This window comes from Amblyomma maculatum, chromosome 2 (genome assembly GCF_055883805.1).
Source record: "Amblyomma maculatum isolate TAMU_Amacu chromosome 2, ASM5588380v1, whole genome shotgun sequence".
Classification (NCBI taxonomy): Eukaryota; Metazoa; Arthropoda; class Arachnida; order Ixodida; family Ixodidae; genus Amblyomma; species Amblyomma maculatum.
The window spans coordinates 15,484,104-15,511,101 of NC_139345.1; the positions used below are offsets into that span (position 1 = coordinate 15,484,104).

Genomic DNA, 26,998 nt, shown 5'->3' on the forward strand with positions numbered 1-26,998 from the left:
TAGCACGACGAGACATCTACGCCATCCTGGGCATGCAGCAATTGGCGCTGCTCTTGGGACCTTATATGGCATGGCTGAGCCGTCAGAGATCTACAGCATCTGCCATGAGCGTCAAGTATGCTGTTGTTCGACACTGGACTAATCAACCTCCTTCATGCTTTGTCAGGTGTGACTATATAAAGCGATCGCGGGTAGAGTGAAGTTAGATTCCCCGCACAGTACGATTGCGTGCAGTACTCTCTAGAACTGTATTCGCGAGCTCTGAGGCTTCTTTAGCGTTTCACGAAACACGACGCGCTCGCTGTGCACACGCTTGCACTTGATGACATAAATTTTTCATTCATGTTACGGTATGAAAGTAGATGTACTTAAGTTTGGTGATCGGTTTTTGCGACCGCATAGCGACGAGTGCTAGTGTGCCACATAAATTGGTGCTGCATGAAAATTTCTCCGCACGCTGAAGGGCTCGTGACATTCAAGTTAGCATGATGAATTTCGCGACATCTATTTAAATGATGCGCTGAGCCTTTTACAAGAGAGCTAATGTTTCTACAAGAAATGTTTGACAGCGTGATTGCTCGAAGAAGACCACTGCTTTATGCACTACTTGTAATCTTCTTATAGGTCCTTCAGTGGCCTTGGGCATAGCCTCCTATATAGGTGGCTATCATCTTTGGAGGACATAGAAGAGGTCATCTTTATTATAAGAGACTTAGCCCTGGGACATTGGAATTTTGAACAGTCATAACCATCAATGCCCTCGCCACATCTAGTGCATCTGGCAGCAATGGGAATGCAGTTACTTGTCGCACCCCACCTTGTCGCCGTGTCACTCGTAACAGCGATGTTATCGTTAGTTGCACTTTTTTTGCCTTGTATCTCGAGGCAGTGGTCGTGCACTGCGTTTTACTTCAGAAGATAACAGAGCATAGGGTTTCTTACTCTTACCTAGAGGAACAGCTGTGCCGCCATTTATGGAAGAATTTTCATGGACGACCGGTTCAGCCACCATAAGCGCCCGAAGCATTATGGGGCGAAGAGCTACCGAGTGCAGAACTACAACTTTTTACCAAAAATAAGGCAAGAATAAACGCATGTTCTACAAAGAAAAATGTCCTAACATTCAATATTGTGAATATTGTGCAAAAAATGAGCGAAACAGCACGCAAGTGTAAAATTTGTTCTAAATAAGCGATGGCTTTGTCTCCTGTTGGCTAAGTATTGAGCAGTACATAAACCAAAATTTTGCACCTATTAGGCACACTTCCAAAAGAAAAAAAAAGTTTTGAAAATATATATGTTTGCTCAATTAGTTTCAGAAGTTTTTTAGTGGCACTTCGGAAAGCGAAAACGTTTTATTGACATCGTCTGCTTTTGCACATTCACTACTATGGCTTTTGCACTCTCGAGATGATGGGGATGATGAAGAGGAGACACCTTAGAAACGCCACTCTGTGTTCCCCCAAAACTTCGACTGTCCCGCACGAAATAGAATACCAGCCCATGATTCCTAGCGCGTGCTCATAGTGGCTGAAGTGCTGAACCGCGAGCTTTCCTACAGGTAAGAGTAAGAAACACTATGTAACAGAGGTTGATCGACTGACAGTCAGCAGACTATTTACTAGTCTATTGCCTGCCAACTAACACCCTGTCACGGCCATATGGCGGGACAGGAGCACCATGATGCTGTGCCTTGTTGCCGCGGCGGCTGCCTGCGAAGCAAAGAGGTGCGGCCTGTACCGGCAAGCTGCGGTCGTCATGGGGCTCGGCCCGTCGCTGGCTACTTCGCTGCTCGACCTCAGGGAGCATGTGGTTCCCCTCAGACATCTCCAGGTGCGTGCGTCGTGCTCATTGCATACTGCTGCAAACTGGAAACTATGCGTAGTTGCTTCATGGTTACTAGGACAAGTGAAGCTCTGGCAACGAGTACAAGGAAGGACAACTCACGAGCTTGCTTCTGCCGTCGCTCCTCGTTCTCCTTGCCTGTGCTGCTGTTTTCACTGTTAAAGAAAAGACGCCTCAGTAATTTTTCTTTATTAGGATTATTAGTTTTATTTAGTTATTTATCGCGGGATCGAATCCCGGCCTCGGCGGCCGCTTTTCGATGGAGGCGAAAAGCAAGGCGCCCGTGTGCTGTGCGATGTCAGTGCACGTTAAGGAACCCCAGGTGGTCTAAATTTCCGGAGTCCCACTACGGCGTCTCTCATAGCCTGAGTTGCTTTGGGACGTTAAACACCACAGAACCAAACGATATTTAGTTATTTATTACGATTATTAGTTATTAGTTTTTATTTCAGCTCATAACAGGTCACTATAATATTAAGGCTTCTAATTATTTTGTTTACTCCTAAGGTATAACACAATACAAAGGCCCGATCTGACACTAAATCCCTTTAATGCGCGAAATAACTGCTTTAAATATTCTTTTCTTGCTAGGACAATTACTGAGTGGAACGAACTTAACAGCGAGACTGTTACTCAGAATCGTGTAGTAATATTTGAAAAGTTCCTGCAAATGTTATGATATTTATGAATTTAAGTTGTGTTTATATGCTTGTATTTCATTTTTTTCCCCACCCTGCTATGATCTGTAGTGAATCGCACAATGACACAACACAATGACTTTACTGTGAACGTAAATGACTTCGTGGGATTTCAGTTCACTGTACTGCAGAAACACTGCAATAGAATGTCACTGTTGGTCCTTTATGCAGGCGTACGTGAGCATCTCCACCTTTGCTGCAACAGGTGTGCTGGTGGACGTGTACGGCTTCGGCTTCGAATGCGTCTACTTCATGGCGTCCGCGTTCTACCTGACCGGCGCGTTGGTTGTTTTGCTGGGCTTAAAAGAGGCAGTCGACGTGGTACACCTCAGGCCACAGGTTGGAGAAATTACTTGTACCAATTCTCATCGTTGTCGCTATATTCTGCCTAGTGATTCCTTCCGACCGTTGCTGGTCATGTTGGTATAGCGGAGACAGCTTTCATCAAATGGCACTGCACTATAGCTGCCCATCACGTGCCGGCGCAGTCTGTGACATAGCCTGCGAAACTCACAAGCTTTGCGCAGCCGTGTGGTCTGCTTTCCGCAGCATTTAAGCATTTCCTTGCGAGCGCGCGGTTCGTGTTCGTCTCTCTTTCCGAGTCCTCAACGCCAGCGCAGTGCAAGTAAAATAAAGAAACAGCAATGATAAAACTGGCGTGGACTTCTATAAAAATACCAAAGTTTGAAAGTTTTTCTGAGGCTGGAATGTGAGGAAAAGTCGACTGCTATTTTCTCTTGCGTTTTTTACTTTGAGCAGAGAGAGGACAGCACGCGCTTTCAAGGTCTGCTTAGTTGGTCATCGTGGGTGGCTACAATTAGTTAAAATGCCCCAATGACAGTGTGAGTGGGCACTTTTGTGGTGAATGGCGATATGGGAATGCCGCGACTTTCTCGATTGCAATCTTCTGAACTAGCGCCCCCAGCCGGTTGAGTAAAGTCCTTATCCTCGTCGTTTAAACGTCAATGCGTAGTTTGCGAGTAAGGGCTTCATTCTTCCTTTCCTTAAACAGAAGAAACATAGACGATGACGCTAACTCAGTGCATTATAAGACGGTGCTAGCTTGTCGCATGCTTTCTTATTCTCTCCAACTTGATAACCCAAGAGATGCCGCCTCGAGTTTTTCAAATTGCCAAGAACGTCATTGTCTTTTACATGGTGACGCGCCATTCTTTATTGTTCACTCTGCACGATACACATCTACATCTATCCCACTGTGTTTTAAGACGAAATCCTTACTAGCCTTATTATACATGTCGTCGGTGACTGTTTTTGGAGCCGACCGATGGTCCAGCCACCACTGCGTCACACCATAGAGGACTCTCATGTCGAATGCCGGGGTATCGCATCGGTAATTAGACTGTTTTGGGCTGTACGTTTGTATGCGCATACTAAGGACCAAGACACGTTATTATTATTGCAGAAAATAGAATGCCGTCCAAATTTCACTCCCTACAATTAAGTTTCCAAACCAAATATGCGTTCTAACTGCAGTAAATGAAAACTAAACAATGAATTTTAATAAGTCACTGAGCTTAACAGCGCAATATGTTTTCACAGTTTGTGTACGTTTGGGCGTGTGCGCTTTACTCAAACGAATTTTCTACTTATCTTCCTACAGCATAAAAAGCTGAAAGTTTAATTTTGAGCACCCTGTATATAGATTAATATTGTTACAGTGTTCACGCGAATAGGCGTGGTACCGATATCCGACATCGTTGTCTCCGTCAGCGTGGGTTCAGCACGCTGACGGGGACAACGATGTCGGATATCGGTACCACGCCTATTCGCGTGAACACTGTAACAATATTAATCTATCTTCCTTGTTGTACTTTGGCTAGTAACCAAACAACAAGTAACAACGATGTCGGATATCGGTACCACGCCTATTCGCGTGAACACTGTAACAATATTAATCTATCTTCCTTGTTGTACTTTGGCTAGTAACCAAACAACAAGTAACAACGATGTCGGATATCGGTACCACGCCTATTCGCGTGAACACTGTAACAATATTAATCTATCTTCCTTGTTGTACTTTGGCTAGTAACCAAACAACAAGTAACAACGATGTCGGATATCGGTACCACGCCTATTCGCGTGAACACTGTAACAATATTAATCTATCTTCCTTGTTGTACTTTGGCTAGTAACCATGCAACCAACGGGTCAGCGTGCTGAACCCACTTATTGGCCTTTTGTTCGGCTCATTTTTTTTCGCGCACAATTAGAACCTTTATTCTCTCATATATCTCCCATGAAAGTTGACATCTCACTCTAGACTTTGCTTACATAAACTGTTGGCTCTTAATTCTTTTCATCAACCAAGTACGCCATTACAGTCACGGCAGGTGTCGAAAAACTAGGCTCTATTTAATACGCCGTGTAAAGCAGTGACTTGCCATTGATCGCAGGATCAAAAGTTCAGGCGGCACAACCGTTTATTTAGGCGGAAGCCTTTAATGCCTTATCGTTGTGAGCAGTTGTCGACAGAAATGTCACTCTTTTCTATTGGTCGAAATGGTCGTGACGTCACATTGCGCGAATTTCAAACGGGGCCAATTTTACTTTGGCTAAAAATGAATCATTACCAATTCGCCCAGTCGTCAACCTTGTTGTACTTTGGCTAGTAACCATGCAACCAATTAAAGGGATAGTATAGTCATGCTCCAAGTAAGTGAGGCTGAGTTTATTTAAATAGATAATTAGCCTAAACATCCTAATTAGGTTAATTAATCAATAATTCGTTTCCTGAATGGGGACGTACCCAAGCGAGGGTGTACTTACAATTCAGCGAAGTGATAGTCAATTACACTAATTAGCATGCGCGATTTTCAAACGGGGCCAATTGTACTTTGGCTAGTAACCATAAAACCAATTAAAGGGATGGTGTAGTGATGACTCAAGTAATTGGGATTGAGTATTGTTAATTAGTTATTTAGCAATTAGACTAACTAACATAATTATATTAATAATTAGCTAATTCCTAACAGTAGACGTATAATCAAGCGAGGGTGTACTTACAATGGCGTGAAGTGATAGTCAATTACTCTAATTAGCTAATTAGCATAGTAGGGCTAATTAACGCAAGTTTGCGCTTGCTGAACAGGAACTAAGGATTACTGATAAGTATGCCTTGTACTGGTAATTGACTGTACAATACACTAATTAGTTTGCTTGAGCTAGATTTCCAGTTCAGTCGTTCAGTCGTGTCCGACTCTTCGTGACCCTATGGACCATGTCACGCCACGCTTTCCGGTCTCTTACTATCTTCCTAACGTCACATAACTTCATCTGCAGCACCTCGAGGATGCCATCTAACCATCGCGTTCGCTGCCTACCCCTTCTCCGGCGACCCTCAACCTTTCCCAACATCAAATCTTTCTCCAGCGACTCAACTCTTCTCATCAGATGACCAAAGTACCTGAGCTTTAACTTTAGAATTGGACCCTCCAATGAGCAGTCGAGGTTTATGGTCGACAATATCGACTGATTTGATCTTCTGGCAGTCCAAGGAACTCTCAAGAGTCTTCGCCAGCACCGCAATTCAAACGCGTCAATTCTTCGGCGGTCAGCCTTTTTCACAGTCCAACTCTCGCATCCATACATCACAACTGGAAAGACCATAGCAGGAGTTATACGGATCTTGGTTGGCAGACTAATGTCTCTGCTCTTTACTAGGCGGTCAAGGCTAACCATTGCTCTCTTTCCCAGAAGCAGGCGTCTCCTAATTTCATGGCTGCAGTCTCCTTCCGAGGTAATCTTGGAGCCCAAGAAAAGAAAATCTGTCACAGCTTCCACTTCTTGTCCATTGATGCTCCAGGACTTGATAGGGCAAGACGCCATGATCTTTGTCTTTTTAATGTTCAGTTTAAGCCCAAACTTCTCACTCTCTTCTTGTACGCGCATCAGAAGTCTCTTGAGTTCCACTTCACTTTCTGCCATTAAAGTGGTATCAACCGCATATCTAAGGTTGTTGATACGTTTTCCAGCAATCTTCACTCCAGCTGAAGACTCGTCCAGACCGGCCTTCCTCATGATGCACTCTGCATATAGGTTAAATAGGCAGGGCGACAGTATGCAGCCTTGCCTCACTCCTTTCTCGATCGGAAACCAATCAGTAAGATCATGCCCAGTTCTGACTGTGGCCTCTTGCCCTTCATACAGGTTTTACGCTTACAGAATTGGGACTTTGGGTAGCCGGTAATTACGTCCTACTGTCGAACGGCACCCGTCTCTAATTACGGCTTCCGCCTTGAAGCACTTTAGTGAGCCAAAGTGCCCCCTAAATCTTTCTATTCATTAAGCGCCGAAAATAGCAGCGGTTAAAGCCACCATTCATTTACTCGTTGTAGACACCATCCTGTATTCTCGGCAGCTACAGCACGCTAGTCTCGCTTGAGCGGTACGATAGAGGTCCCCAATTTTGCATTTGCGCACTTCAGGCACTGTTGAATAGTTTATCTTATAAAATATTTACAGTTATTCTACTCATCGAATTGACTCGGCTAGGTAGTTGTAAATATATTCGCATACAAAAAATGTAAGGTAGCGCATTTCAGTACGTACACATTCGTACACGTAAGGCACCGTCATTTCACCACGGTGCTATGCGAGTTGGCGTTTTCTTCACACACATTAAAACGGTGCTTACCTCTGCATAGCTTCACTCATTCACCAGCACAGACATCGCGAAAAATCAAGTCCATTTGACTTTCGAAAACTATCAAAGCTTGCTGTCGTGGGGTGCCATTATAAACTTATGGTTATGCATAATAGCCAGAGGGGGTATGCTGGTAAGCACACGTGCAAACGCATGTCACCGCTGTGGGCTGCGTCCTATTTAGGAATTGCACGCTCCCAATAAATACAATCTTACCGGTAACGACTTACAACAAATATTTTATGGTCGAGCCTTTCATGAAGAAGCAGTGAGATCGCTATAATATCAAATAGATACTCATTTAACTCTTGCTACTGATTTTAGTCCCTGTTCAGTCGTGTATTGCAGCGCACTGAACAGACAAATGAACGAATCACATTGTGGTGGCATCTTCAATGTTACAGGTACTGCATAAAGTGGATTTTCTTCGATGGGAAAATAAAGAAATGAGCGTCGCTAAACTTAAGTCGCATTTAGGTGTTTTTGTTTTTCAACAAATAAACTAATGGCTTATTGTCTTAAACTGCCCGTAGTTACATTATCACAACATGTTAACATTTGTAATAGTAACTGGGATTTGGAATAGATGTCATCAGGCAAACTGCTCCGTTTGTTGGATGAGAACGTGAATTTTTAGCCAAAAGTTTTGCTTGACATAACCTAAGGTAGAAGCACCTTGTTTTTCCCAATCCTCTAGTTCTTCAATGATTACCCAAACAAGGACAATAATTGGAGTTGGCGAGAAATCGTCGATTGTTTACGGCAGGTAATCAGCCTATGCTATGTCCCCACCCCATCTCGCCAAAAATAGAAATATACCTTCGAAGAAGTAAATAGCAGTTATCGCGCCATCCCTGCAATTCTACTCGCACTATACTCGCAGTCTGCGCAGTGCACCCGTCAATTTAAAAGTGTTTGTCGAGGATGCGTGGTATAGGCGCCCTTTTAGCGAATGCGGCATCCCTCAAGCTTTTGGCGACGATGTGAGCGCGATCTCTAACCTGCAATCGTCTCTTCAATATACTCGGCAAAGACGCTGTCGTTGAGAAAACCGTGCCGATTGTGAGAACAATCACTAATTGTATTAGGTGTGTATTCACTTCGACAGGGAAACACTTGGCGTCTATACTTTTATCTGATTCTGTTTTATTAACTTCCATTCTGCATCTCAAGTGCTTCATTGTCGCCTGTCTCAGCAGAATGTTCTGATATTGTGAGAAACAACGTCGGAATTAAAAATGTTGCGATTTAAGCAGGCGGATGGGGAGAGTCGCGGTTTCTTCTGTACCTTCATGTTCACAACGTGCCTATCTGGTGCACTGCAATGTATCGTTTTTCGTGTCACCCTGGCATTTACAGAGCTGCGTGTCACGAAGATTATATGGCACGAAGGCGGCCGCCGCCCAGGAAACTAGGGAGAGGTTGGACTTAGCGCTCTGCCGCCTCGCCGAGTCGCTCGAAGACACTCAGAGGCTGGCAACTAGCATAGCGCGAGTCCTGATGGACGCTGTGGGCGTGCTGAACCGCGCTGTCTTCGAGGTGGCTGGCCTGTACCCGTGCGGCAGGATGGTGACTTCCATCGCCGCGGTCTTCCTCTTCCGTCAGGTCAGTGACGGCGCTGCTGTCGACTCAGAATTCGCCTAGAAATTAACGAAGCCGCTTTGGACGCCAATAACGTTGCTTGATTTCTGGCTGTTCAACGTTGTTCGGGAGATCCCAGGTAACATTTTAAGAAATCACAGCACGAACAAACGCGTCGTGTTTTTTGTTTGTTTATTGTCGTCCCAGTTGCACTTACAACATCGCATGAGCATGACAGCAGCAATTGCGTTAGCCGACTACCTTTGGCATGAGCTACACGCGAAGTGGGAGAGTGCGTTAATACCGGTCGTGTGAGAGTATAAATTTTCTGTCGCGCGCTCGTTCATTAAAAGCTCCTTCCACGTTTAGCCATGCACTGTGCAGGAACCGTGTAGCGGGCATAGTCTGCGAGGTGAATGAGCTGTTTTGGCCACAAAAATCTAATCTAAATACCGCTTGAACATCCGATATTGCCCGCAAGAAACTCTGAAGTGCTGTTCGCAGGAAAAAGATTACAACATTCTCTTAGTGCTTCGTATCGGACCTAACGCAGGACGCATACCTATTCGGCCGGTGCACTTCACTCTCCATCTGGAGTACAGCCGAATGCGGAGTAAGATGTTCAGTCGATCTTGGGACCATAACTTGGCATTGGTTACGCCTTCTTCCTCGCATAGCCGTCATTTTTCAGATGCCGCGTTTATGTCTGTTCATTTTGAGAGACTCCTGCCTCTGAAATCAATGAAATAGCGACAAGTAGTATCATCTCTTGCGCCTATATAAATTTGACATTCATATCTTGTTTAGATGAGAAAGGGCATCACATACGCGGTGAAGTATCAAGGAAATTATTTGTCACAATACCAGTAATTTATCTCCGGATTACGAAAAATTTGTAATTTCGAACGCATAAGCTGATATCCTTTGACTTGCACTGACACGATGGATTCGGCTATTGTTTATTAAGACGAAAGCAATTAATGGATCGTGACTCCAACGTGTCCGTGCGTTCGTCAAAAGTGTCCACGAGATTCCGCGAGACTGTGACGTCATCACCTGGTGACATCATGATGACATCACATCCGGTCAAGTCTAAAAATTCGAGGACACTTTGGCGAATTAAGTGATGAAGGCGAAAGCTATAGTGCTGCATTCTGCTACACGACTGTTGCGCATGTAGCGATGAATGCAGCTACGAGTAAAGCGAACGACTACTCTTTCATATTCTGCAAGTTCATTTATTCAGTGAATTCTGCTTGGCAGCGACCAGGTCGCACTGCTTGTATCTTCGCAAGGGTTCTACGTTGACTGTTGTGTGATTTATTTTACCGAGTGCGCGGCATCAATTAGTAATTGATTAATTACACAACTGTCATTAATTAGTAATTACGAATTAGGCAGTCATTATTAGTAGTTATGAATTGAATAATGAATTAGTCATCAATTAATAACTAGAAGTTTAATGATAATTAGTATCTAATTATGTGATTATTCATTAATTAGTAATTGATTTTTGATTGGAATATGGCCATATAAGGCACGTATTCGAGCATACTGTGGTGGTGTTCTGCGATTGGTCGATACCTCCATGACGTCATCCCGTCTCGACCGATCAGAGCCGCAGCAAAAGCGTGACACTTTTGCTGACGACAATGATGAGGCAATAAAGGCTTTCGCCTTAATAACCAGAACTGACGTCATGATGTCGTCACATGCGATCACACGTCACCAGGCGATCTACGCATATACGAAGATGACCCCGCCGGGCCTCCGATCCAGGCATCCGTGCGGCGCTTTTCATTTGCCGCTTTCTCGAACACCGCACCTCACAGCATATACATATTCCGCGGGATAACGACGGATTGCACTTGTCGATCATCCTGACGACGTCATCAGAAAAATAAAAATTTTCTGCAAGCGAGGATCCTGCTACGCAGAAAGACTCATCAGCCTGGCGCCGAGACTTTGACCGACCAACGACACCATCCCTGGCTCGGTAGCCCAGGCCCCGGGATTTCGGCTTAGGCAGAGTCCCGCGGGGGAGCAAGCTACCACCCTTTTGCTAAATAAAGTTGATGGACCGACCGACCGACCGACCGACCGACCGACCGACCGACCGACCGACCGACCGACCGACCGACCGACCGACCGACCGACCGACCGACCGACCGACCGACCGACCGACCGACCGACCGACCGACCGACCGGCTGACTGCCTGACTGACTGACGAACCTCCATCCCTCGGATCCCCAGCTGAGCGCATTAACCAACTGCGTCACGCCCGGGATCGTGAAACGCACATCATAACTCTCCTTGTCTACCATAAGGATGATAGTAGTAGGGCCCGTATTCCGAGTTCGCGCCATTATCGAAAGTGTCGCTGTCTTCCTGGCCTCGAGTCATCTGATCAGTGGTAGCGCCGGAACCGGAAGTGGTAGTGGTATCTGGTTCTGCTTTGTCCAACAACCAGATGACTCGAGGGCGGGGCGATAGCGACGCTTCAAATTCTCCCCTACACTCCGCCAAACCTCCAGCAAAACTATCCGTGTTTATAATAAAGAAAAATATGATGCTTTAATAATAAATTACTGGCTTTCCTGCCGTCTTTTTAATGTACGTTTCATAACCGAACCATTGAGGACAACTGGTTAGCCTTCGAAAAGAATATAAACGGACTAACTTGCAAGTTCATTCCTTGTACCAGTTTTCGGGCCAATCACCAAAAACCTTGGTTCACCAAAACTCTCAAAAGATTGAAAAAAAAAGAAAACGTCTTTATAGGTCAGCAAAAGCGCAATCTAATACAGAAGTATGGCAGCGATATTATGCAGCCGAGGACACTTACTGCACAACACTCCGTAGCGACAAAAAGACTTCTTTTGAAACTGACCTCCCAAAAATCCTCGTCAACAACCCTAGAAAGTTTTGGGAAATACTAAACCCACAAGGGACAAGTGCCATTACCCTTACTAACTCAGCAGATGAAGAGATTAGTGACGCCGACTGTGCCAACGAGTTCAATTGCCCTTTCGCTGAGGTTTTCAAAAAACTTTTTCAAGATCTTTTTTTCCCCCGAAAAATTGTGGACTGGAATGCCCTTCAAATTCGTCCCCACGAATTCGCCTCCCTCCCATGCCAATCTTCCTTTCTTGAAGTCATAAGAATTCATTTTCAAACACCTGTGCTTGTATTTTTTCATGCCTGTAATATCACCTCTAGATCTTTAAGGGAATAAAGTGAATTGAAGCTTTCAATAACGATCGACGCGAACTAGGAATAGCGGACCCAGCTTTCCGCGACTGACAGATACTGCGCCTTTTCTTTCCTGTAAATCAATTATAGAACGCCGGGGAACTTTGATGCTTTCCTTTAAAGGAACCAAGATGCGCTATAAAAAGACAGCCACAGGAAAAAGCCAAGGAGACAGACAGAGCGCTCTGTCTGTCTCCTTGGCTTTTTCCTGTGGCTGTCTTTTTATAGCGCATCTTGGTTCCTTTAAAGCAAAGCACCAACTCGCCCAACAAGAAGTTCTTCTAAAGTACTTGATGCTTTCAGCGCAAGGCCGGTTGTTTTCGACAAGGCGCTCGCGATGTGCCGTGTGCAGCAGCAACGCTCAGGCTTTCGCATTTCTACACTGCAGGTTCTGCCGCGCTTTGTTAATTTTTTTTTATTGTGTCAGTTTGCCGAGAAAAAGCTATTAAATTTATCTTGCACTTAACGAAGGCGCGCTCCTAAAGGGATGTGCCTGCACTGCGACAGATCGGCGCACTCGCTCTTCTAGGCGATAACGGCGTGCACAGTGCGTACGATAGTGTACAGCTAGAGCATGACGCTGCGCGCTCGCAGACCATCGAGGTGATCGCCGCGGCCTTCGCGGGCATACTGAAGACGGGCACTGCAGCAAACGCGGCACTGAAGGGGTGCGGCGCCCTCACCTGCCTGGCCACATTCGCGGTCCTTTACCAGAGTGTGACGCCCCTTCGGTGCCAGTTTTGCACAGCGCACATGGTCATCGCCTTCGGGACCACGGCTGCTACGACGGGGGACGTCGAGCCACCCTGGCACCAGAGCACACTGTCAGGCGAGTACACTGTGAGCAGCAGTCACCGTGCGGGGCAGTGAGTGCTCAAAATCAACACTTCCTTTAGCATTTGAGCAAGTACGGTCGAGTATAATAAAGAATCACCGAAACACTTCTGAGGTGATCACTGCATGTGGGTATTTCTACGCCATAGGAGTAGCTTGTCCGCACAGCGTATCAGCGGAAATCCCAGCATAAAAATTCTATCAGAAACCAAAGAGTATTTAAACACAGACCCTGTAGCATGAAGTCTTCTTGGCCTTGAACTGATCGCAGTGAGTTTTCGAGCCGGAAGGAAAGAGAACAGCTTTTGAGGTTTTTTTAGAAGTTGAAAATAAAGTGTGAAGACATGGGCCTGATAACTCAGCTTCCAGCACAGCGCGTTTTATTCGCTAACATATGGTTTAATTAAACCAATCGTTGAGACCGGGAAATGAATTTTCTCTTCTCTTGTTCTTTCTTCCTCATTTCGTTTTTCGTCTTTTCCGTCTTTCTTCTCTTCATCTTCTTTCTCTCCGTCATTGCTATTGGTCTGGCTTGCTTTGCCTTGGCACACACATATCGTCTACCTCTAACTGCTGCTCAATATAGCAAAATGACTGAATATAGTAAAAAAGAACGGGTGAGCGGGGAAGACATATAGTTGATAATTCGCCCAAATGGATATACGTCCGTAAATTTGTTTACCAGAAACATATTGCGGGAAATTACTTATGGAAGCAAAATAATTATATCAGTAATATTTGATGATTCAGTGCGGAAGGGTTAACAGTTGCTGCTTCAACATGGCATGATGCTGGAGGCAGGCGAACGGGTTAGCTCTCCCACGTATTGGGTCGCAATGGCAATAGCAAAGTAAGGGGCTACAACGTGCCTTGGACATGCCTTATGTGGTTCCATATACTTGACACGTAAGTGTCAAGGGCAAGAAAATAGCGCAAGAGACGGGACAAGGAAGTAGACACAACACGAGTGCTGTGTCTACTTTCTTGTCCCATCTCTTGCGCTATTTTCTTCTACCACGATCAGTCATTAACTCGCCCAGCAACACACTTTGATAAAGTGTCCAGGGCGCATCATCCGGCGCATCAGGCCTGCTCATAGTCGATTGTGCGCAGGTCTGCTAGCGGCTGCAATCCTGATGTGGCCGTGGGATGGCTCGCAGGGCGAGTTCGCGATCATGGCGGTGTGGATGTCCTCTCTCTCAGCGATGGCCATCTCCACTGTGATCACGGGCTTCCTGGTGTCCTTGTGGTTCCCTTCCACTGTGGGCCATAGGCCGGCGGTTATAGAGGCCGAGTATTAGTCCACTGGGAGATATCGCACTTGCCCCTTATTTTATGAATTTGGGTCAATGTTCTTCTTTTCATACGCTGCTACTCCGGTTCTAAAAACAACAACACTAATAAATAAATTATTATGTGGTAGTTGAGAATAGGTCTAGTTGATTCGACACCATGGAAAGAGAGCAGCCCTGGTTTCTCGACGCGGCTTCGCAAGAAAACCTTCGCCATGGAATAGCCGGTCTATTGGTTTAGACCGGGAAGTTTGGTTTTAAAATTCGCCATTACACTACACTCTGGGTTTACAGTTAATTTAGCTTAACATTGTTTAGGTGAATGTGTATACAACTTTATTATTGTGATAGTTGAACTTGGGCCCATTGAATGTAATTTAAACTTACTGTGCTGCGACGAAGAAACCGCGGTCAATAAAGTGGCGCAGATATGAGACGATTCTTTTTGTCGTACTGGCGGAAATATGAAATTTTTGTTTTTGTCATTGCTTTCTTTTATTTCATGTGTATATTTTTCCGGGCATATTTTTCCTCGAGGTCGGACATTGGTAAGGCTTTGTGGTTTTACTGTCGTTGAGGAAACGTTGAGACAACATGTCTTTTCGGTGATTGTATTCGAGGAATGAGTCACCGAAAGAAAGACAAAAATTTTGTGCCCAAAGCGCTTATGAAGGCAACCTAAAAGATAACATGTCCCTGGAGGAAATGATAGATTACATATATGCTGCCAATTTTTCGTTATAAAAAGCACCATAAAAATTGATAGATGATCACACGAACTGTTGCGGTGAACCGCGGGAGGTTTTCGCCTTTCGCTTTTCATCGTCAGCTTACTTTTGTTGTAATTTGATTTCAGTTTTTTTATTTCGCTTCTGCGAGAAAATCTGGTGGCTGGAAGTTTCGGAATGTGTAAATGAGTGGAGGTGGTTGTACTAAAGATTGCGCTGTGAGAGCTTAGTGAGCTTTTTTCAAGACCTTCTGGGGTGTGGAGGCTCCATGCGGGCGGAGGCAGATATCAAGGTGACATCCTTGATATGAAACATCCGGTGTTCATCCGCATTGAATAGAATACAAATGATGGCAAAAGAATGGAGGACGTCATCAGGCAGCCACACGACGCACACAGCAAGCCAAGCGTCCACGATGCATCAATGGATGTATCCAGACCCATCCGTGACCAAGGCCACCGCCATTGCAGACAATGCTGCATATGTCGCTTTTCTATATATACTCGCCACTAGCCAACTTCCACTTGGCGTCTGCTTTCCTGACATTGGCACCAAAATTATGATGCAACCATCTGCCGTATATTATTTCAGGTGGTACATACGACCTCTGGTGGAGTTGAAATTAAAACATTTTTTTTTTTTTAATACCTATGAAAGATAAGCCAGTGCGGTCTCTTCGGATCGACTGCATGGTAAGATGGAGATTATATACATTGTAAGCTTAATGATTAAAAGATTATTTGTTACCTAATAACGTTTTCAAGACGAAAGCCTTTTTGGCTCATGGGCTGCGGAAGTATTCCATGAACTGGAAGAAAAAACTTGTCTGGACCGGGAACCAGTTCACTATCCCTCCCATCTTCGGCCGAGCGTGCAAACCACTACTCCATATCGGGTTGTTTGGTGAGAAGCCGATCGTAATTCTTGTCTAGTTTGAGAATGATAGTAGCGATGATAATGACCCTGCAGCTAGTGATAATGATGATGATCATAGTAGCGATGACAATGACGGTGCATTGAGTGCATAATGATAGTAGGAATGACAATGACGATGCAGTTAGCGAAAACAGCCCTGTAAAGTGGCTTTCGCAATTTCCGCTCTTAAGCAGACATAACCGCCGTCCTGTAATTTTTAGTTTTTGTTTTAATGGGCAATAATATATTTTTATATTGAACACCCGCAAATTGAAAACGAGTCCCTTTCTTAAATTGCGTTATCGCCGATGTAACTCAAAATATCGAACGTAAAAATAAGCATCTGATAGTTCGCGGGGTAGTGTTTCATGCATTATGTATTTTTAAGAATTCCATCGTTTGAATTTATTTTGCATCAGTCAAAGACGCAATGGTTGTATTTGAAGGTGTAAAGGAAGCTGAGATTTTGGTGTCAATGCTCCGAGCAGCGCCGCCATTTTATGAATGTGCAATGCGTGAAAAGCAACTCAGCAGCGTTCATATGGGCACTTTGGAAGTTCGATATTTCCAGCTACCAATGTCGATTAAGAAAAAAAAAAAAAAACGACACTCACCTTTCATGCTGGCGACGTTTAATTTCGAGATATAATATTACCCCTTAAAATCAAAATAATAAAGCTGATTAGGCAGTTTCAGTTAATAACGTAATCACTAAGCTCTCTAATTTATACAATGTCCTTCTTACCGCACAGTTCTCTCGAAGAGACCGCGCTGGTGTATCTCTCATAGCTTCAGAAATAAAATTTTCATTGAAGAATTTGAAACGCCTAGCTCACAACTGGGATTTCAGTCAACGACTTATGTACAGTATGGTCCACTGTTAAAGGGAACGCGCGATCACGTGGCCTAAACACTTTGCAAAGCGCTGCCACCGACAAGCGGCGAGAATGGGCGGCACTATGTGCATGCTCGCGAAGAGCAGTCGGCCGTGCTTGCAGCGCATGCACTTTGTGCGATCATTTGTCGCCGGTTCTCTCGGAAATGCTTTGTAAAGCGCGGCAGCCATGCGTCTAACGTTCCCTATAACAGTGGACCGTACTGTACAAGCTGCTTCACAATTACATAGGAAATCTGGGAGCACGTTTTCGTCGCGTTTTCACGGCCGCTGCCGTCGAAAGGCTGTGATAAAAAGTGACCCCAGACTCATGCACTGAAAGGACAGCCGGTGGTGCTTGTTATCTATGACGCTTTGCTGGCTTTGCTTATTTTTTTTTTCTCTACTGTCGTCGGCAGCGCTTTTCGATGTGCGGCGGCCACGCGCTTTCAGTTTCCCTTCAAGAGTGAAACAGCCGGTTCCTCCAATGGTGTGCTCTCAAACCAAAGTTTTGGAGAATGCGGTTGCTAGACGGTGCGTGAAGCATGACAGTTTACGTGGAATGCACAAATATGCACGTCGCATACAATACCAGCAGAAAAAAGTTTAATACAAGTCGAAAATGTCACTTGAAAACATTTCTCCCGTGGGTTCTTCTGAGCTCACGCATTCATACACGTACGCAACATTAAGCATCTTCGGAATATTTGTTCTGCTACTGAATAGAAACTTAGCCCCGTTGCCCGAAATCAGATTAAATGTGTTGGACGTTTACAGCAATTTACAATAAGAGCAGCATCCCGAAACGATTCTTTCCGCCATAATATTCGTTTCTCCAAAACTTGAGACCATACCCTGTTGTGGCTCTTTTGATGTAGTGTTTGACTTAACATATTGTTAATTGTGCCCTCCATCTAGCGCTTCTGAGGTTGCTAGACAGTGAGGTCTCAGAAAAGGGCAGTGGCGCGATGTGCGAACAACTTAAAGGCAGTGAGCGAGTTCACCACTTTAACTTTTGTTCTGCCGATAGTAAAGAAGTACATATAAATGCACAGGAAATGACAGTATTTGTCCGACTTTATAGTATACCGCTTCTACATTGGACACTGCTCGTCGTTCAAGACGCTGCCCTGAAGTTTTGCATTAGGGGGTATCATAATCGCTGGATATTCTCTTTTTTTTTTGTGTATGTGTGTTTGCACCGGTGCCTCTCTCCTTTTGGGATGCGTCAGTGTCAAGACAGGATGAATCGACCTATATGTTAGTGCTCCCTGAAGACGAGTGGCACAGCGGAAAGACTGCAAGGCACTCGCTCTCCTGAGCAGAGGCGATTGCATCCCCAGTTGAGGTTCTGCGATGTATGCACGCAAATTCTAAACTGCGTAACTCGTAATGTTGACCGGATGTGAAGAAAAAAAAACAATTGAGTCCGTGATTTTGTAAGAGGATTTCAGCGCAACGATTCTGCGGGGACTGCCCGCGAGCCTGAGGCAACATGGCAAGACATCTGTGAAGGCGCTGCCGGAGTGTTTCAGCATCAGATTAATACAGACCGTTAAGCTTCGCGAGCAGTTCGTGATAGGCTCTAGTTCCTCAGTGAGTGAATGGACGAATGATTAAAACTTTGTTGTTGAGGAGGAAATTGTGGGTGCTGCCCTCAGTATACTGGACTCCATTGGAGACGGCTGCCTTTCCTGCCCGTCGTGCCGCTGCTTTCATCTTCCTGACCTGCGCTTACGAGCATCTCTACCCACTGCTCCAGTTTGGGTTTATACGAAGCTATAACTCTTACTTGCTTTGCATGACCACGACATACGATTTAGATTCAGAAATTCCTTAGAAAATGAACTGCAGTGTATCGTGGGATGTATCTCCGCACCGCAATCCTTCACTGCTGACGACAGGAATATTGCGTCAAGCCGCAACAGCTATAGAGCCAGCTCATGCTAAATTTCGTGCCGCTTTGAATGAACCTTCCCTCCGTTTTTTTTTTTCTGCGTTCACATTTATTTTTATCGTCTCGCTATATTCATGTTCTTCACTTTCTTCATGTACTCTCAGGGAAGATTTTTATTATATTTTGAATCCTTCACTGAAGGGGACGAGACAGCAGGCTCGGAAATCAGGGTGAATAATTTTTTTTTGTCTACATCAAACCCTAGCCAATACTCAACTTTTGGCATGTGCTATGCCACTATATGAGGCAAGAAGAAGAAGAAGAAGAAGAAGTTGGGTACGTGCCATTTCGTTTGCGCCTAAGTGGCCAGCCAAACCGCTAGAAGCATCCTTTCGAAAAGGTTGCCACGGTCACTGAGAGCCCAGAGGTCACTTGAGAAGGCGCTGAAAAGTCCATAGTGAGAGCCAAGGGCCAGCAATACCTCGAAAAAGCCAAAGGCAAGTGATCCTTTTGGACAAAAGCTTAAACACTCGATTATGGTCTGCGTGGTGATGTACGTCGTGATGGCACTCGCGGCCATTTTCCTGCTCTTCGTCATCATAAGCTCCAGCACGCAGCATAAGCCACCCGAGTCGTTCTCGGACATTCATCCAGCTAGGAAAGTTGCTACAGCCGCCATGCCACATACACCGCATCTTGCCAGCGATCAAGACGAAGCTGCGCCGGACACTTTGAATTTCGAACGCCGCCAGGGCCGTGCTGCTGATTCTCCGCAGGCCTCCAGCGATGACACCGGCGATCAGACATCTGGAGCTTAGAAAGCCGGCACATATTTATACATCATTGCAGAGGGGTTTTAGGGCAGCGTATTTGACTGCATTTTTGTTGCTGGATACTTTCGGCAAATAAACGCCGCTATTCCTTCCCTGAAGGCTGAGGAATCCTCTATTCTGGCAACGTCGCTTTTCATAGTAATATCCCCCTTTCTTTCCGCTACTATCTCCAATTGATTCGGTTCTTGGTCAATTCCTACTTAATACCAGAGGCGGCGGATGTCATTATTTTCAACACTGACCTCGCAAACTACGCCTGGCCAATCATTAAGGGCAAAATGATGATGCAGAAACGGATCGAGGCAAAATCGTACCTAATGTGCCACAGCTATGTGAAATGCAAGTGTACAAAGTTACGTCAAGCGCCACGGCGTTTATTAAGGCGCCCATCTACAGATTCAGTGTATGCCTCCTTTGCCCACTCTGCCCAAGGATGCGGGATCAAATCCTGGTCTCGGCGGCCGCTTTCTGCTTTCAGTGGAGGCGAAAAGCAAGGCGCCCGTGTGCAGTGCGATGTCGGTGCACGTTTAAGAGCCCCAGGTGGTGGAAATATCCGGAGCCCACTACAACGGCGTCTGTCATAGCCAGAGTCACTTTGGGACGTAAAACGCCATAAACGAAACTCATATACTGCTGAGTTATACTGTCTGAGGTCTACTGTCCGACTCTGATGCTTTGGAATTGCTTAACACCATTCTACATTATCTCGACCAGAAGGTATCTGCCGCCTAGGCAACTAAAGTCGCACTTCGCATCTGTTGGTGCACTCCTGGGAAGTATCACGTGCTTCCCCCTTTGCGTGCTTACCACTCTTTTTTGTTTTAATCACTAAAATATTATCTCAGAGCTATATTTCTTAAAGTGAAGGTTACTGGCACATGCGTAGGAGTGGCTGTTTTAAATTACACTATATCACGCATCTGCATCTAAACGTGACCGCTGCGGACTTGCGTCCTCGGGCTCTGCACCTGACCGCTATAACACTCAGCCGCGTCAGCGGGTGGACAGAGCGTTTGCGTCACTCGAACTATAAGTTAAAATGCAGGAAATTGTGGCAAAATTTCTGATATTGTGGAAAAGCGGGGTTGCACAGGCTTTGTTGTACTGTCGCCTGGTTTTATGTAGTTGGCTAAGATAAAACGCACTGTTGTCGCTAATAAAATCCTTTCTTTTACTGCTTGGCTGCGCGACTGAAGTGCCATCTGACGGGAATATCTGTTGCCTTAGAACGGCGTTGCTATGCAACTGTTATGCATTGGCTAATGTATAGCGACGCGCTTTCATAGCTTCTCAGTGCTTAAATATAATCTCAAGACACGGTGCGATTTGTGCTTGAGGATTAAATGAATGCGTCCGCGACACAAACTCCATCACTGCGTGTCATACAGACGCCGACTGCCGAAATTTCCTATCCTCGTTGCAATAAAAACTGCAGACGGTACTTAGAGGACTTCTTTGCAGTTAATATGAAAGCATTTTAGAGCGGAAGCTCCATTCTACGGGCTGCAACTCCCGTGTTCGCATGGTGTCGGTCGTTGTTGTTGTGCCCTCAAATAACGGTGTCGGTCAATGACCTTCAGTTCTTCGCGAGGCCCCACCTCGTCTTCTTTTCTTGAGCCTCTCAGCGGGATAAAATGACCTTCAATACCCCGCAAGGTCAAACTATGACTTCGTCGTTTTGCTGCTGAATTATCTAGTCCGCCTGGAAGAAAAACCATCGGAGCAGATTCGAACGTTTGGATTTAATCTCGGGTACTTCGGTTTAGGAGCAGAGCATATTGTTACGGGGAAGATCTACAAGATAGTGTTCCGCTCAACTATAGTTATGGCAGCTTAGGTCTGTCTACCTTGAGATTCGTCGTTTTCAGACAGCCTGTCCCACGTCATCATACTGTGGCGCAATATCAGCGAATACCGCAAAGTAACACTACCCCCGCTCGGTAAAAGCACAGTTCCGGTGCGTTCTACGTTTGTGAAAAAGAACGTGAATAATAGGACTTGAGACGGGGCACATGTGCAATTTCGGAGGGTGGCGCTGCGGATGAGGACTTGGAATAGAGAGGCTCAACTTCGTATGTGACTTTGGTCATGGAGCGCAAGATACGGTAAGAGCCGGTGTAACCGGCAAAAGTTTTTCGCACAACCCGACTCGACGGCACGGGAACCACAGCAGGACCAGAGATCCGGGAGTGTAGTGCACATCACGGTGGCTGCAGTTTACCGGCATTTTTGGGAGTCTTGGGATGCAGAGGGCCTTGCATGAGCAATCCGGCGGGCATCATGAACGCGGGCGACGGCATCACTGGCGTGAGTACTGGTGGCGTGAGGTTCCAAAGGGCAGTAGCCACTGTCGGCCAAATAGCAGGTAAAATTGCAAGTATCCAGCGGTAGAATGACAATACGGATTGTAGGCGAACGCCACGAGTAGTAGTGAACGTCCCAGTCCCGGTTGTCGTCAGACACATGCATGGACAGCAAGTCTGTGAGCGTACGTACGGCTTAGACGTTTCGTGAGGCCGTTGGTCTGGGGTGATACGATGGTGAATTTGTGGCGGACGGAGCTCAAACGGAGAATATCGTCAACCACTCTTGAGAGGAAGCAGCGGCCACGGTCAGTTAGCAGTTCACGAGGGGCGCCATGATGGAGAATCACGTTGTCTAGAAGAAAGTCAGCGACGTCTGTGACGCAGCTGGTCGGGATGACGCGGGTAATAGCGTATCACGTAGCGTAATCGGTGGCGACGGCGATCCATTTGTTTCCCGAGGCGGAGACTGGGAAGGGCCCAAGAAGGTCAACACCAACACGGGAAAATGGGTCAGTCGGTATGCGGATCGATTGCAAGTGTCCTGAAGGCAAAACGGTGGATTTTTTTCGATGCTGAAATAGTTCACATTGCTGGACGCAGCGGTAGTGCTCCGTGCCAGCAGAAACGTCAGCGCAGGCTGTCGTATGTGCGGGGAACACCTAGGTGTCTAGCTGTGGGAGCATCATGAAACTTTTCAAGGATAGTAGAGCGCAGATGTTGAGGAATTACGAGTAAAAGGTCAGCGCCATCTGGTCCCATATTACGTCGGTATAGCGTATTCCCGTGGAGTACAAATAAGGCGAGGGATGGATCAGAGAGGTAAGAGGTAAGACGGTGTATAAGGGAATGTGGTGAAAGATCCAAGCTTTGTACACCGGCAACGTTAGAAAAGGCCAATGCAGACAAGACACATGCGTCATCGTCAGAGTCGTAAGGGCGAGGTGGAGGTAAGAACATTTATTAGCTATACAAGGGCCAGAATGTATGTTTGGATCAGCTCATAGGACCGGTCCTTGCAAGCACTAGGTGGAGGTCCCTAGTTTAGGACCCCAGTGGAGGTTGCCGCCTCCCGGGCGCGCTCGAATAAGGCTTGTTGGGCCTGTAAGTCGTGGCAGCCGAGCAGGATCACCTCTCAGTTTTCCCGGGTTGGGTGCCTGGTTGGAGGGGCAGGCCCACACAATGTGATAGATGTCAGCAGACACCGCTCCACAGTGTGGGCAGTTGCCACTAAAGGAGGGGTTAAAATGTTTTAGGGCTGCTGGGCACATCAATGTATTGGTGAAAAGGCAGAGAAAGAGCCGCTCATCCGCCCTTTTGAGGCCTTTGCATGGGCTGGGGCATCAGCATCAGTAAAGGTTTATGGTGGTTTCTTTATGGTGCTTAACGCAAGTCCCAAAGCGACTTAGGGTATGAGAGACGCGTAAATGTTTATTGCTGCTACTGCTACCACAAGTGTGTGCGTGTGTGTGTGTGTGTAGGGGGGGGGGGGCGAAGTAAGCTCCTCTAGTGCGTGTATATTCAAGGATGAGTGTGTATACTAAAGGTTCTCTGAGTGGTGGGGATGTGTATTTGGAGGACACCAGCGCTGCTGACAGCACCTATGAAACCTGTATCTGTCTTAGAATGCACCACGCCTTTCCTGCAATGCATTCCGTGCTTGCACCTACTGTAAGCGTAAGTAGCGTAAGGGGCAGTGAGAGCGGTGGCCGCCGATTAGGATTAGTTTAATGCTGCCATCTTTCCGGGAATCGGCAGTGACTGTATTCAAAATGCTATCACTAAGCTTCATATAGGTTATCCGAAATATGCGCACTTTTCAGAGGCTTCAAAATCATAAACTATTCCAGCCTAATGATATCGGTTGCATAATTGCTACTTCGTTGCTTAAGTAACATCGCAGGTTAGAGCACATGTTAAGCAAGAAAACTCACTGAGCGCTTTCGTTCTTCAAATCACTTTAATTTACTATCAATCGATGACAAGAAAGGAGTTGAAATGAGCACTACAAATTTATGACACATTTATAGGACATATATAACAGACATGGGTGTGTGGTGGGCCAACATTGAAAGAACACGTGGCGTCATCGGCAGTAAGGAGATGGGCATACGCTTTTAAATAATCAGCGCAACACAGTGGCCCATGACAAAACACAGAGACAATGCCCTTTTTTACAAGCTCTCGCTCATATCCTGACGTTTGAAGACGCTACGAATACGTACATCGTTGAGAATTCCATGCGCGTATTGTTCAGCACTTTGTACGCTACAATAACTAGCCACACAGCGGCGGTAGGAAGAAATGCAACAGGAATGTAGAGCTTAAATATCTCTAAAATAGTTACAGCTTACATGTCGAGATAGGGTAATTGGCGTATTTTAGTTTCTGTCTGTGGAATTTCATCGTTAGAACACAATTAAGGACATGGTCGTGAATTTAAAATATCGATACGACATTAAAATCTTATATTTACGCAGACAATTTCAACTCGCACTGAAGTGAACGGAAGATAAGCACTGCAGATTTTGCGCGAACGAGTTATGGTCGATGGTACCTTAACAGCACTTTTCGAGGAGCCTTATATCAAATCTTGATGGCCTGGTAATGTTCTATGCGGTGTGCTAATAACTAATACTACTTTATACTTTCGTATTTTTATTTTATAACAATCTTATCTATTTAACAGCTGAAAACTTTTTGCGAGCTTCACATATTACGTATTCTTCAAAGCCATCACGACCCACCTGCACATGAATAGTATTAACACTTTCAATTGATGCCATTGAGCCAGATTAGTGTTCAAGCATTTCTGATTACTGATTAGAATACTTTGGTTCGTACGAGCGAATGAGCAACATTTAGGGCAATATTTAGCAATGGGATGAAAATCATATAGAAAAGATAGGGAAGGGGCAGTAGTCATCCCTACGCAAGCTTGACCATCGTGCGGGCAATGCCTGTATCTAACAATCCTATAGTCTATCGGAAATTAACAGCACTTACTTCTACTTGACAATCCCCCACAACAGCTCTTCAAGTTTTGTTAGCTGGATTGCACTTCAATATGTCAACATAAAAGGGCGAAATATCTTGCTCTTATTTGAAGCGTAACCGGAAGTTGACTAAGCTGAAGGTTAACTAGCTGCTATTGCTTAGCTAAATGACAAAAGTAGAAAGTTTATTTTGCAGTGTGTTCATTTCCCGGTTCAGGCCTGCAATTTTTGTTGAAAAACCACGAGCAAAGCGCTGAATAAAAAGAGGTACAAAACTTTATTACTAGGCCTTCTTTTTAATTACAGCGTCTCTCATTTTTTCTTTATACAAAGAAAAAGAAGTAAACTAGAAAAAAAGGTTTACTTTAGATGATTAGCAACCCTCTTGTGGCCGATTCTTCACAAGATGATACTTGTGTCGTGTGCAGTGCAGTATGTACAAGGTAAAATGAAATGAAAAACACAGTGGGACACAAGCTCCCCCTTTAGGGGTGTGACGCGATAGTCTACTGGCTCCCCTTGATGACCATCTTTCGTGTGCGTGTAGTTTGCTACATTCTTAGCAACGATTTTCTTAATTTGTACCGCTGTTATCTCACAGGCTCAATAGAATACTGTTGATAGCTACCGGATAGCTCGACAAATAAACCGATATAGATACAAAGCCCCACTTTAACCATGTCATGCTATTGTGCTTATTTGCGTAGCCTTGGGATAGCATGCCTGACTCGGGATCCTATTGTCTCAGATGGTTGGAATCCCATCCCTCACTTCCATCTCAAATGACGTATTTGAACTGGCTGCGCCTTAAAATTTCGGCGATCTACCGGCCAATCAGTGTTTGGACATGTCATCTGCAAACTACCACCTGTTAGGACCATGCCAGAATTTTATGTCTTGCCTCACAGAGCCGACACCCGATTTTCTAGAGAGCAGGGCCTTTAACGATGTCGCGTTAGACTGGCAGCCCTAACTGCACCGCTGTTAGCAGTAAAAGCATTGGGCCTGTTTCCAGAGGGAAAGTAGGTTAATTTCCGGCTGTACGCCGAAATCTGGGCAGATACTATCCCGAATAAAGTATAAATATGAACATAACCACGCTACTGCCATCAGCACAACACCGACCTGATTGTTTCCGCTGCCTTACTCGATAGCTTTGTGACTGAGCCCGCGGCTTTCACTTTTATCGCGTTAAGACAAGTAGCATTTGTGATTTGAGTGTACACAGTAAATGCGGTCTTCGTCATAGGTGCTCGCTATCGCAGGCCCGGAAGGCTGTATTGTGGGCGATGCGCTCCGCCGCGGTGGCCTCGAGGGAACTCCGCATCAGCGGGTACTGGAGCAGCACCTCGTTGAAGTTCTCCACAGAGAGCGAGAAGAGGTCGCAGTAGGTGTCCGCGATCACGCTCGCATTCCTTGTCGTCTTTGTGAGTAAACAGATCTCTGCAGATGAGATGGAAGGGAACGTGATAGAGAGAAAAGCAGAAAAGGAAAAGTGAAAGTATTAGCGAGTAAGCTACGCGGTCTCAGAACTGCTTATGGCAGGAAGAATTCGAATCGTTCTGACCTCAGGCAGTGAAACTAGGTAAAAAAACAACAACAACAACAAAGTTATTTAATATAATTTATTTATTTATTTATTTATTTATTTATTTATTTATTTATTTATTTATTTATTTATTTATTTATTTGCACACACCGCTAATCCTATTTGGGATTGTCGTAAAAGAGCATAATATGGCTAATAAGATAACAGTCTACAACTCACAACATTGGACATTAGAAAGCAGCCTACAGCTACGAAAAGCAATGGACACATTAAAATGTTATTACATTAAAATATACGATGCAAGCACAACAAAGCTGGACCGTGAAGAAATACAATGTGACGTAGGGCAGCTATAATTCGCAGTTAAAATAATGACTGTAATGTTGCTTAATAAAATATACAGAAGGGTGGCATGTATATCAAATGTTACCTAATGAGTTTGTGGGAGTTTAAGTACGGCTCTGTTAAGCATGTTTTTTTTTTTGTTTTTTTTTTTCATAATACATCAGGTTGTATATGCTTTGACTCTTTGCACTAGGGGCAAGTGTCTACTCTTAAATATTAATTTTAAATTAATTTCAATTTTTAAAATATTTTGTTAATAATATAATAATTGGCTCATAGGAAAGTAAAGGCCCAGTATCTATCACACTTGTTTTGTGGAGACCTGACCCACGCGTAAGAGAAGAGAGGAAGATGGTTAATTTGGTTTATGGAGAAAGGAAGACGCTGCATCT

General features: G+C 45.2%; 2 protein-coding genes across 3 annotated transcripts in view; one reads left to right on the forward strand and one right to left on the reverse strand.

The window, feature by feature from the left end:
- Positions 1–1,680: 1,680 nt before the first annotated feature.
- LOC146198020 (uncharacterized) lies at positions 1,681–14,175 on the forward strand. Its single transcript, XM_084591835.1, has 5 exons — positions 1,681–1,833; positions 2,715–2,882; positions 8,566–8,811; positions 12,635–12,896; positions 13,988–14,175. The coding sequence occupies exons 1-5, from the start codon at positions 1,681–1,683 to the stop codon at positions 14,173–14,175; spliced, it is 1,017 nt and encodes a 338-aa protein (XP_084447961.1).
- Positions 14,176–24,757: 10,582 nt separating this feature from the next.
- The window catches only part of LOC146198021 (potassium/sodium hyperpolarization-activated cyclic nucleotide-gated channel 2-like), a 45,859-nt gene continuing 43,618 nt past the window's right edge, over positions 24,758–26,998 (reverse strand). For both annotated transcript variants that reach the window (XM_084593338.1, XM_084593339.1), the window contains one exon: positions 24,758–26,155. In XM_084593338.1, coding sequence (XP_084449464.1) covers positions 25,956–26,155 — 200 coding nt within the window. In that variant the 3' untranslated portion in view covers positions 24,758–25,955. The remainder of the gene's footprint in view (positions 26,156–26,998) is intronic.